Genomic DNA, 13079 nt, shown 5'->3' on the forward strand with positions numbered 1-13079 from the left:
GCCTCCATTCCTCACACACACACAGCCTCCATTCCTCACACACACACAGCCTCCATTCCTCACACACAGCCTCCATTCCTCACACATACAGCCTCCATTCCTCACATACACAGCCTCCATTCCTCACATACACAGCCTCCATTCCTTACACACAGCCTTCATTTCACACACACAGTCACACACACGCACGCACGCATGCACACACACACACACACACACACACACACACACACACACACACACACACACACACACACACACACACATAGAGCCTCCATTCCTCACATACACACAGCCAGAATCCCTCACACACACAGCCTCCATTCCTCACACACACACAGCCTCCATTCCTCACACACACAGCCTCCATTCTTCACATACACACAGCCTCCATGCATCACACACAGCCTCAATTCATCACATACACACCACCTCCAGAAATACTCCGGCCCAATTAACCGCTATAGCTTTGGCTTGACTGTGGTTTGAGTGACACAGCCTTAGAAATACCTGTCAAATCAAATTACCGTATTCGACGTAATAAGCGCCCAGGGCGCTCTCAAAAATTACAAATAGGGGCTCCTATTAGAATATTATTTTGGTGGAAAAAACAGAGTTGAAAGATAAATATCGTGGTTTATGCTGATGTAGCAGGGTACCTTATATTCTTCCTATAGTTATATCATTATTCATACATCATCATCATAATCATCTATATGTTCAATGTTTGTCTTGTCTACAGTTGAATATCAGTATCTAACTCTATAAACAACTCAACACCCTTATTTTCAGTCACTGGGAATCTCACACCAGATCTTCCCCTTCAACCTTCTGTCTATCTTTAGACATTTTTCACACCTGTAGGGTTTCCCTCAGTCTATTTATATCTTGCATTAAGCACTTCCTTTGATACTTAATGCAATCTGTCTTCTAATTGGCCACCCTGGTCCTCTACAGGTAGCTTCCTTCCATACCTGACTTACTCCTCACTTCATGTGCTGCTGTTGAGGAGGAAGGACATTTTCTTTTCTTCAGGTATGGAATGGCCATATTTCAATCTGTTTTCATCTGCTTCTGTCAGAAATTAATATCTATATTAGGGTGCTGAATTAAATTGAATAATATATATAATATCATTTAAAGTAATATTAAATTAGTAAATGGAATATTGATATTATAAAACTTGCTTGTAAAATAATTAACCACATGGTCCATTTTGGCCCATGTGCTTTTCAAGTATCCTATAATGAACATACAACAGTAACTTAACATTAAAGTTAGTTTTAGTATAGTTTATCAATGGCTTTTGTACTTTTATATTTAAGATAAATAATACCTGTAAACTTGCAAATATATGACTTCATGTGCTGCTGTTGAGGAGGAAGGACATTTTCTTTTCTTCAGGTAGTTCTTCAACAGCAGCCACCCCCTTGCAATAAATCCATTATCACCATCTGCCTGTGTCTGTGTTTCCCAACGGCCCGAGCCAGATAAATACCACTACCCCGGCTACACTGACAGCCTGAAATGTTTATGTACGACAGATATATTTTTCCAGAATTTAATTGCCCATAATTAAGGGTGCATATAACACACGATTGCGTATTATACGCGAATATAAAAGTCTTGTGTACATTGATCAATCGGAAGGGGTGCTAATTGCGATTGTTCACTAGCTAATATGTTAGCAGTTATCCCCATGGGCGCTTATTAGAGCGGGGCGCTTATTACGTCGAATACGGTACACCTTTCTTCATCATGTTCACGACTGATACAAGCATCTGTGTCACCAGTCATGGATTTTTCTAGGATTTTTAATGAATCCCTTGGCAGCTTGGTAATTTCTGAAAAATAATTTTGTTCAAAATTGGGAAGTTCTTATTTTTTTAATTCAGAGGTTGGCCCATTTTAACATTGTATTTTGAGATTGCATTCAATACAGTAATATATAACTAAGCATAATAACCTCTTCCTATTTTTTTACATAGTTTTATGTGGGATGTCACACCTGAATTGTGTGTTAATTACAGGGTTTTATGTGGGATATCACACCTGAATTCCCTGTTAATTACAGGGATTGATGTGGGATATCGCACCTGAATTCTGTGTTTTTTCAGGGTTTTATGTGGGATATCGCACCTGAATTCCGAGCTCTACTGGTGTTTGCTGAGCACCGATACTATGGCTCGTCGATACCCTACGGCTCACAAGCTTTCAAGGTAAGATTCAGTCACACCTTCAGGTCTTGATGTTGTTGACTGACACAGTGTGAAGCCATATACCACCGTGTCACCTGTATGTCTCAACCATATACCCTTTGTGTCAGCTCTGTAAACCAGTGTCTCAATCATAAAGAATTTCTTCACTTATGTAAACCAGTGTCTCACCTATGTAAACCAGTGTCTCACCTATGAAAACCAATGTTTGAATTGTATACTCTTTAGCTCACCTATGTAAACCAGTGTCTCACTTATGTAAACCAATGTTTGAACTATATACTCTTTGTCTCAGCTATGTAAACCAAGGTCTCACTTATGTAAACCAATGTCTCACTTATGTAAACAAGTGTCTCACTTATAAATGCTGTGTCTGAACTCACCTGTATGTCTGTATCCCCCTTCAGGATCCCAGCAAGTTGAACTACCTGACCTCTGAGCAAGCTCTGGCCGACTTTGCTGTGCTGATCCGATACCTCAAGTCATCTATTCCTGGGACAAGTGACAGCCCAGTCGTTGCTTTCGGGGGCTCGTATGGGGGAATGTTGTCTGCATGGATGAGGATGAAGTACCCCAGCGCAGTTATAGGGTAAGGATCACCTTGGCAACAGAACAAAACCCAGATTGGCCGACTCAGCACAGTCGTAGGGTAAGGATCGCCTTGGCAACAGAACAAAACCCACATTGGCTGACTCAGCACAGTTGTAGGGTAAGGATCTCCTTGGCAACAGAACAAAACCCAGATTGGCTGACTCAGCACAGTCGTAGGGCAAGGATAACCATGGCAACATAACAAAACCCAGATTGGCTGAATCAGCACAGTTGTAGGGTAAGGATCACCATGGCAACATAACAAAACGCAGGTTGATTGATCATTCCTGTTATATGTATGTAATATGATTGGTTAAGATGTTTTTATTTGCGATCTTATTGATTAAATTTTATCTGCAATATGACTGTTTGAAATGTTCTATCTGCTATGGTTAAAATGCTGCTATCTGCAATGTAATTTGTCCTCAGTGCGCTTGCGGCCTCGGCTCCTATATGGGATTTCACTGGTCTGACTAAATGCACCGCCCTGATGGACACAATCACAAAGTCCTTCATGAAGGCCTCCCCACCATGTGTTGACAACATCCGCCAGTCATGGACCACCATCGATAAAATAGCTGCCACAGGTATGCACAAGTCTGTCACGACTGCCTCCATGGTCTAGTGGTAGAGGGGTGCACGAGTGGCCCAGTCGTCTAAGGCGCCACAATTTGCTGCACAGAGTTGCGTCCCTTGGGCACGTCAGAAATCTATGATTATGGGTTCAAATCCCGGTTCGCCCCGATTATGTTTCTAGGTTTGTCAGCACCATACCCGTGCTCGTGGGTTTCACCGAAGAGGTAAACGTCTAAGACCTGCATCACTTGGGGCTTTCCTCACACATTAAGCTGACACGCCGTGATATGACTGGAATACTGTTAAAAGCGGCGTTAAACACAACTCACTCACTCTAGTGGTACAATGTCCGCACAGAGAGCGGAAGGTCCAGGGTTGGATACCCGGCTGTGTCATAGCAAAAGATGTTAAAAGATGGTACTTGTTGTTACCCTGTCTGGTGCTCGGCATTAAGGGGCTAAAACAAGGACTGGTCCATTTTGGAGTCAGTATACTGTATCTGAGTGGGGTATTCATGTTAAACTGTGGCTTGGTATCTCAGTGGGCCAGCACTAAAAAATCAGCATTAGTCCGAACTAGTACAAGCAGCCACACACACACGTGCATGCATGTCGCTATATGAGTGCAATAATCTTGGACATGATATTAAACCCCATTTCACCTCACCTCACTACAAGTCTGTCACAGGTATGTACAAGTCGGTGTCAGAGGTGGTATGATCGCCAGGGACAACACAGACTACATGTGCCACTCTGGCCCATTCCATACAAGGGCATTGGTCGCCCAATCATTGTGCAGAGTTGTCTCCCTTGTGCATGCCAGAAACCTATGATCGTGAGTTTGAATACCAGATTTGCCCTGGCCACGTTTCCAGGTTTGTCAGCATTACAAAGTGCCTGTGGGTTTCACCAAAGTGGTGAATGTAGATAGTCTGCATCTGGTTGACTCGCTGTGATGTGACGACGTCCTGCTCAACAACTCACTCCCATTCCAGAAAAAGGGACTTAGTGGAGAATAGGGAACACTTCTCTACATGGTCTGTAGTTGATGGGTAATGTGTTGACCCATGTATAATGTATCGTATCTTGTGTTGTCAGCGGAAGGCAGGAACTTCATCTACAACACATTTCACCTGTGTTCCCCTCTGAAGACGGCAGATGATGTTGGCAACTTCAAGGCCTGGCTGGCTAATGCTTGGTTTGACCTGGCCATGGTCAACTACCCCTACCCTGCCAACTTCCTGGAACCACTGCCTGCCTGGCCAGTAAAGGTAACATAACCCCCCTCACCTGTCCCGGTAATATAACCCCCCTCACCTGTCCGGCTAACATAACCCCCTCTCACCTGTCAAGGTTATGTACCCCCCTCTCACCTGTCCCGGTAATATAACCCCCCTCACCTGTCCAGATAACATATCCCCCTCTCACCTCTCAAGGTTACGTAACCCCCTCTCACCTGTCAAGGTACCATAACCCTCTCTCACCTGTCAAGGTAACATAACCACCTCTCACCTGTCCAGGTAACATAACCCCCTCTCACCTGTCCAGGTAACATAACCCCCTCTCACCTGTTGGGGTAACATAACCCTCTCTCACCTATCTAGGTAATATAATCCCCTCTCACCTCTCCAGGTAACATAACCCTCTCTCACCTATCTAGGTAATATAATCCTCTCTCACCTCTCAAGGTAACATAACCCCCTCTCACCTGTCCAGGTAATATAACCTCCTCTCACCTGTCTAGGTAACATAACCTCTCTCACCTCTCAAGGTAACATAACCCCCTCTCACCTGTCAAGGTAAAATATCCCCCTCTCACCTCTCAAGGTCATGTATCCCCCTCTCACCTCTCAAGGTCACGTAGCCCCCTCTCACCTGTCCAGGTAACATAACCCCCTCTCACCTGTCCAGGTAACATAACCTCCTCTCACCTGTCCAGGTAACATAACCCCCTCTCACCTGTCCAGGTAACATAACCTCCTCTCACCTGTCCAGGTAACATAACCTCCTCTCACCTGTCCAGGTAACATAACCTCCTCTCATCTGTCCAGGTAACATAACCTCCTCTCACCTGTCCAGGTAACATAACCTCCTCTCACCTGTCCAGGTAACATAACCTCCTCTCACCTGTCCAGGTAACATAACCTCCTCTCACCTGTCCAGGTAACATAACCTCCTCTCACCTGTCCCGGTAACATAACCTCCTCTCATCTGTCCAGGTAACATAACCCCCTCTCACCTGTCCAGGTAACATACCCCCCTGTCACCTGTCAAGGTAATATACCCCCTCATGTTACAGACTGCATGTCATGCTACGGCTGTGTGTCATGCTACAGACTGCATATCATGTTGCAGGCTGTGTGCCATGTTGCAGGCTGTGTGTCATGTTACAAGCTGTGTGTCATGTTACAAGCTGTGTGTCATGTTGCAGGCTGTGTCATGTTACAGGCTGTGTGTCATGTTACAGGCTGTGTGAAATGTTACAGGCTGTGTGAAATGTTACAGGCTGTGTGTCATGTTGCAGGCTGTGTGTCATGTTACAGGCTGTGTGTCATGTTACAGGCTGTGTGTCATGTTACAGAGTGTGTCATGTTACAGGCTTTGTGTCATGTTACAGACTGTGTCATGTTACAGGCTGTGTGTCATGTTACAGGCTGTGTGTCATGTTACAGGCTTTGTGTCATGTTACAGGCTGTGTGTCATGTTACAGGCTGTGTGTCATGTTACAGGCTGTGTGTCATGTTACAGAGTGTGTCATGTTACAGGCTTTGTGTCATGTTACAGACTGTGTCATGTTACAGGCTGTGTGTCATGTTACAGGCTGTGTGTCATGTTACAGGCTTTGTGTCATGTTACAGGCTGTGTGTCATGTTACAGGCTGTGTGTCATGTTACAGGCTGTGTGTCATGTTACAGGCTGTGTGTCATGTTACAGGCTGTGTGTCATGTTACAGGCTGTGTATCATGTTCCAGGCTGTGTGTGCACCACTAGGAAGTCCCCTACAGGACAAGCTCCTGATGCAGGGGCTGTACGAGGCTGTGAACATCTACTTCAACTACACTGGCCAGGCCAAGTGCCTCAACACATCCCAGGATGCCACCGCCAGTCTCGGTGATGCTGGATGGGGCTATCAGGTATGTGTGACAGTGTCGGGTGGGGCTATTAGGTAAATGTGACAGTGTCAGGTGGGGCTATCAGGTATGTGTGACAGTGTTGGGCTATCACGTAAATGTGACAGTGTCGGGTGGGGCTATCAGGTAATTGTGACAGTGTCAGGTGGGGCTATCAGGTAAATGTGACAGTGTCGGCTGGGGCTATCAGTGAATTGTGACAGTGTTGGGTTGGGCTATCAGGTAAATGTGACAGTGTTGGGTTGGGCTATCAGGTAAATGTGACAGTGTTGGGTTGGGCTATCACGTAAATGTGACAGTGTTGGGTTGGGCTATCACGTAAATGTGACAGTGTTGGGTGGGGCTATCAGGTAATTGTGACAGTGTCAGGTGGGGCTATCAGGTAAATGTGACAGTGTTGGGTTGGGCTATCAGGTAAATGTGACAGTGTTGGGTTGGGCTATCACGTAAATGTGACAGTGTTGGGTTGGGCTATCACGTAAATGTGACAGTGTTGGGTGGGGCTATCAGGTAATTGTGACAGTGTCAGGTGGGGCTATCAGGTAAATGTGACAGTGTTGGGTTGTGCTATCAGGTAAGTGTGACAGTGTCGGGTGGGGCTATCAGTGAATTGTGACAGTGTTGGGTTGGGCTATCAGGTAAATGTGACAGTGTTGGGTGGGGCTATCAGGTATGTGTGACAGTGTCAGGTTGGGCTATCAGGTAAATGTGACAGTGTTGGGTTGGGCTATCAGGTAAATGTGACAGTGTTGGGTTGGGCTATCAGGTAAATGTGACAGTGTTGGGTTGGGCTATCAGGTAAATGTGACAGTGTTGGGTGGGGGTATCAGGTAAATGTGACAGTGTTGGGTTGGGCTATCAGGTAAATGTGACAGTGTTGGGTGGGGCTATCAGGTAAATGTGACAGTGTTGGGTTGTGCTATCAGGTTAGTGTGACAGTGTCGGGTTTGGGCTATCAGTGAATTGTGACAGTGTTGGGTTGGGCTATCAGGTAAATGTGACAGTGTTGGGTGGGGCTATCAGGTAATTGTGTCAGGTGGGGTTATCAGTGAATTGTGACAGTGTTGGGTGGGGCTATCAGGTAAATGATTCCCTGAGCTGAAAATAATGTATGTTATAAAAGGTACTCTATTGGAATATAACGGTTTGCTCTTAAATATCCCGAAGCCATGGAAAGATCTTGTGCATGATTCAAATAATCTAAACACAATTCAACTAAACATTTCTTCTCCATGGCTTGATTTACTTAAGACAAGCAAAGGTTCAAGGATATTTTATGACAACTTCATTTCATCATCTAACTTTCCAGAAGTTTGTGAGAAGTGGGAACAAGAATTTAATAATCAAATTAATTGGAAATATGTATTTTTACAATATAGAAAATCTACAATAGTTACAAAACTATTAGAATTCAAATTCAAATTCCTACACAAAATTATATACACTAAAAAGGAATTGTTAATATGAACTTGGTTGACAACAACCTTTGCTCATTTTGCACTTCAGACAGTGAAAACATCGCTCATGTATATTTAGAATGTTCTTGTGTTAAAGAATTCTGGGACGAATTTGATGCTTTCATAAACGTTATTTTCGGTCATATTTTCATTACAAAACAAGATTTCTATTTTGGAGATACAAATAACATCTTATTAAATCACTTATTGGTATTGGCAAAAAGACACATTTCCGTAACACACATTAAAGGAGTAAAACCATATTTTAAGTCATACAGAAATATACTGAAAGATATTTACTATGTCGAATTGTTCCTTGCAAAAGGAAACGGAACAATTAGTTCTTTCTCTAAAAAATGGAGTTTAATGGAGAAAACCATAACGCAGACGGATTAGCTTCCTTAATCTATATCTCTTACAATTATTACAAAGTATGAAAGGTGAACCTACCGTCATATCACTTCCTGTACATTTCTCTCATTGTAATCAACATATAATTTGATGCCACTTATGATACGATGACTATGTACCCTCTGGAATTAATAAAAACAATTTAAAAAAAAATAAAAAAAATGTGTGACAGCATCTGGTAAGGCTATCGGTCAAGTGTGACATGAGAATGTGTAGATAGTTTGACCAACGCTTGTTTTGATTCAGGCGTGCACGGAGATGGTGATGCCAAGCTGTGCTGACAGTTCCTCCATGTTTGAGCCGACCACGTGGAACTTCACCAGCTTCAGCAACAGCTGCTTCTCCTCGTACAAGATACGACCACGCCAGGACTGGGTATCCACACAATATGGCGGCAAGGACATCGAAGCCCCCACCAACATCATCTTTAGGTGAGCCAAGATATTTTCTGCTTCTTTAGTGTTAAATGGTTTCATTACGGGTGGATGAAGCAAGTATCATATCTAGACATGGACTGTCCTGTATTAAAGTGTCATATCTCATCATGGTCTGTGATATTTATAAGTGTCATATCTCATCATGGACTGTCATATATAAAAGTGTCATATCTCATCATGGACTGTCATTTATAAAAGTGTCATATCTCATCATGAACTGTCATATATAAAAGTGTCATATCTCATCATGAACTGTCATATATAAAAGTGTCATATCTCATCATGGACTGTGATATATAAAAGTGTCATATCTCATCATGGACTGTCATATATAAAAGTGTCATATCTCATCATGGACTGTAAGATATAAAAGTGTCATATCTCATCATGCACTGTCATATATAAAAGTGTCATATCTCATCATGGACTGTCATATATAAAAGTGTCATATCTCATCATGGACTGTCATATATAAAAGTGTCATATCTCATCATGGACTGTAAGATATAAAAGTGTCATATCTCATCATGGACTGTAAGATATAAAAGTGTCATATCTCATCATGGACTGTAAGATATAAAAGTGTCATATCTCATCATGAACTGTCATATATAAAAGTGTCATATCTCATCATGAACTGTCATATATAAAAGTGTCATATCTCATCATGAACTGTCATATATAAAAGTGTCATATCTCATCATGGACTGTCATATATAAAAGTGTCATATCTCATCATGGACGGTAAGATATAAAAGTGTCATATCTCATCATGGACTGTCAGATATAAAAGTGTCATATCTCATCATGGACGGTAAGATATAAAAGTGTCATATCTCATCATGAACTGTCATATATAAAAGTGTCATATCTCATCATGAACTGTCATATATAAAAGTGTCATATCTCATCATGAACTGTCATATATAAAAGTGTCATATCTCATCATGGACTGTCATATATAAAAGTGTCATATCTCATCATGGACGGTAAGATATAAAAGTGTCATATCTCATCATGGACTGTAAGATATAAAAGTGTCATATCTCATCATGGACTGTCATATATAAAAGTGTCATATCTCATCATGGACGGTAAGATATAAAAGTGTCATATCTCATCATGGACTGTCAGATATAAAAGTGTCATATCTCATCATGGACGGTAAGATATAAAAGTGTCATATCTCATCATGAACTGTCATATATAAAAGTGTCATATCTCATCATGAACTGTCATATATAAAAGTGTCATATCTCATCATGGACTGTCATATATAAAAGTGTCATATCTCATCATGGACGGTAAGATATAAAAGTGTCATATCTCATCATGGACTGTAAGATATAAAAGTGTCATATCTCATCATGGACTGTCATATATAAAAGTGTCATATCTCATCATGGACTGTCATATATAAAAGTGTCATATGACTACAAAGGTAGTCAGGGTGAGTTGTGGGGCAGACGTGTTCATACTAAGTCTTCCACTAAAAACTCAGTCTTCCCAGTCAGTCAGTTGTCCTCTTCCTGCAGCAGACAACAGTGACACTATGTTTGTGTTTCTAGCAATGGTCTGCTGGACCCGTGGTCTGCCGGCGGCGTTCTCAACTCACTGTCCGACACCCTGATAGCCATCCAGATCCCCGACGGAGCACACCACCTTGATCTGCGCGCTGCCAACAAGGACGACACAGCCTACGTGAAGGCAGCCCGCACACAGGAGAAGAACATCATCCGCCTCTGGCTGAGCAGTCAATAGACTGTGTTGGCAGTCGGAGAGTTAATGTGTATCACCATCATCAAAGTCAGGAGAGGTTTTTACCCACATAGCTGGACTATTTTTTAACTAATTCACTCACTCAGTAGAACACTGTGGTGTTGCTGTTAACCCTTGCACTGTCACCACCCCACTGTATCCTCGACGGGTTAACTTACGATATAGTCTCACTACACACATTCCCTGATCTGTGATATGGCCAGTCACCTCAAATACACAGACACTTGGTGCTAGCTGGTACATTGTGTCGTAATACATAGACACATGGTCCGCGCTGGTACGTTGTGTCAGATCACACAGACACATACTCCGAGCTGTGTCGGAACACACAGACACATGGTCCGAGCTGGTAGTTGTGTCAGAACACACACATGGTGCAAGCTGGTACATTGTGTCGTAATACACAGACACATGGTCCGAGCTGGTATGTTGTGTTAGTTCACACAGACACATGGTCCGAGCTGGTACGTTGTGTCAGAACACACAGACACATGGTCCGAGCTGGTACGTTGTGTCGGAATCATGCTTGTGTAGTTCTGGGTGTGTTGATATTGTCAAGCCAGTGTGTGTGTGTGTGTGTACTGATCCAGTCAACAATTCTTCTCCAACACCTGTACACCCTGGGGAGTCAAATGATGGTAACAAGAAGAAGAGACCGAGCATCCATTGTCCATCTGTTCTGCCGACCTACTGCTGGCGGTCCCACTTGTTCATTGTGTGTCTTCATCCCCCAGATGACATTGCACTTTGTTCATAATATCAATCACTGGTTTTCTATTCCAGCCTCCATGATTTTCCTGCTGCCATCATGGCTGGAATATTGCTAAGGGCAGCAAACAGCAAACAATACACAGTTCCAGCATGTCATTTTGAACATGTTCTTGTCAAGATTTGAAATGTAAGATTTTGGTGGCGGTAGTTTTGCCATGGCTATGTCATGTCTGTGTGTGACAGGAATATTGTGCTGGTCTTGGAACTGTGTCCTGCAACTCCCCACTGTCCAGGAAGAAAGATTCCTTGTCAACAAAACATTAATTCATGTTTTAATAGTTTATTATGAATTCAGGCAAAGATCGCAATCATAAACACTTGTATATGACAATATGTACAAATTTTACCATCTGATGGCTGCCTTGGTGCTGTGCAATCTCATTAAAATCAGATCTTAGTTCTCGCTACCGCTAAACAAAGATCTGAGAACATCCCATTACGGGTCATGTCAGACCGACCTTGCATGACTTTGACCGACCAATGGAATGACCAATCAGAAGGCAGCTTTCTCGTGCTTTACGGCACTAATTTCAAATTGGCGACTACGCTTCGAAACATATTTTGACAAATTCTCGATTACAAATTTGAAACCTGAACAAAAGAACATTCTGGAATGGCAAATATATGGTCTAGATTGTATGGATACAGTCGTTAAACCCGTAACTATCGTTCGGAGTTAAACTTTTCGAGGCTGCATGATCAGAAATCACATTCTGACTGTCACTTTCATAATCTGGTAAGCAATGCTCTGATTGGTCGGATGAAAGGTCGTTCTGACGTGACTCGTAATTTAGCTGTAGCGTGAACTGAGGTCTGGTTTTAATGAGATTGGGTGCTGTGTGGTGAGCCTCTTGTCTGTGATGATTATTCACACTCTGTACTGTGTGTTGAACATGCAGGGTCTAATCTTGTGGTATTTTTACAATAAAATCAGTTGTCCTCACTTTAAAACTGTGTTCATTCAATCACAGTTGACATCTTCACTTGTGTCCATCAACCACACCTAGCAACAGTACCACACCTAGCAACAGGACCACACCTAGCAACCTGATATTCCACTAGTCAAATAACAAGAAAACAACACTATCACTATACCCAGCTATTGGGCACATTAGAATATTGTTTGTACATATAGTAGTAAATATAATCTATAAAAAGAGTCATATAAAGCATTAAGGAGAGATAGGCACTTGGACCACTTTATGTCATCAGAAACAATTATTAAATGTGAAATTAATACACTTGATAAGTATCTCTTTGATAAACTTACTTCAGTAGTTTCTGAGAAAACTTGTCCCCACTCTGCACAAAGAACAATAACATGGATCAAGGGACATAACTCTGTAAAACAAATAATTTATGGGAACAACTTTCAAACCCTCTTGACAAGCATTTCTTAGTTAATCATGCAGACTTTAATTCAAGTCACTTCAGTTTCTGAGAAAATTTGTTCCCATTTCACAGTGTGCACTAACTTGAAAAGCACAGAGCAAGGGCCATAACTCTGCAAAAAATTGAATTTACAACACCAATTTAACGAACTCATTTGAAATCATGATCAGTAACATAAGTGTGTAAAATTTCATTTCTCTGACTTAAATAGTTTTTGAGTAAATTTGTCCCCTTTGAGAAGCGAAAGGACGGATGGACAGACAGATGAACTCCATTCTTATATCCCCCATCCCAAGTCATGGGGGGGGGGGGGGGGGGG

General features: G+C 42.3%; 1 protein-coding gene across 1 annotated transcript in view; it reads left to right on the forward strand.

Moving 5' to 3' along the window:
* Positions 1-11864, forward strand: part of LOC124123862 (lysosomal Pro-X carboxypeptidase-like) — a 28423-nt gene extending 16559 nt beyond the window's left edge. Inside the window, exons 3-9 of the mRNA XM_046487048.2 lie at positions 2118-2219; positions 2624-2805; positions 3237-3394; positions 4481-4653; positions 6355-6516; positions 8628-8812; positions 10387-11864. Of these exons, the coding sequence (XP_046343004.2) occupies positions 2118-2219; positions 2624-2805; positions 3237-3394; positions 4481-4653; positions 6355-6516; positions 8628-8812; positions 10387-10579 (1155 nt within the window). The 3' untranslated portion in view covers positions 10580-11864. The remainder of the gene's footprint in view (positions 1-2117; positions 2220-2623; positions 2806-3236; positions 3395-4480; positions 4654-6354; positions 6517-8627; positions 8813-10386) is intronic.
* Positions 11865-13079: the final 1215 nt, after the last annotated feature.

Source organism: Haliotis rufescens, unplaced genomic scaffold (assembly GCF_023055435.1).
Source record: "Haliotis rufescens isolate VD_foot unplaced genomic scaffold, xgHalRufe1.0.p SCAF_118, whole genome shotgun sequence".
Classification (NCBI taxonomy): Eukaryota; Metazoa; Mollusca; class Gastropoda; order Lepetellida; family Haliotidae; genus Haliotis; species Haliotis rufescens.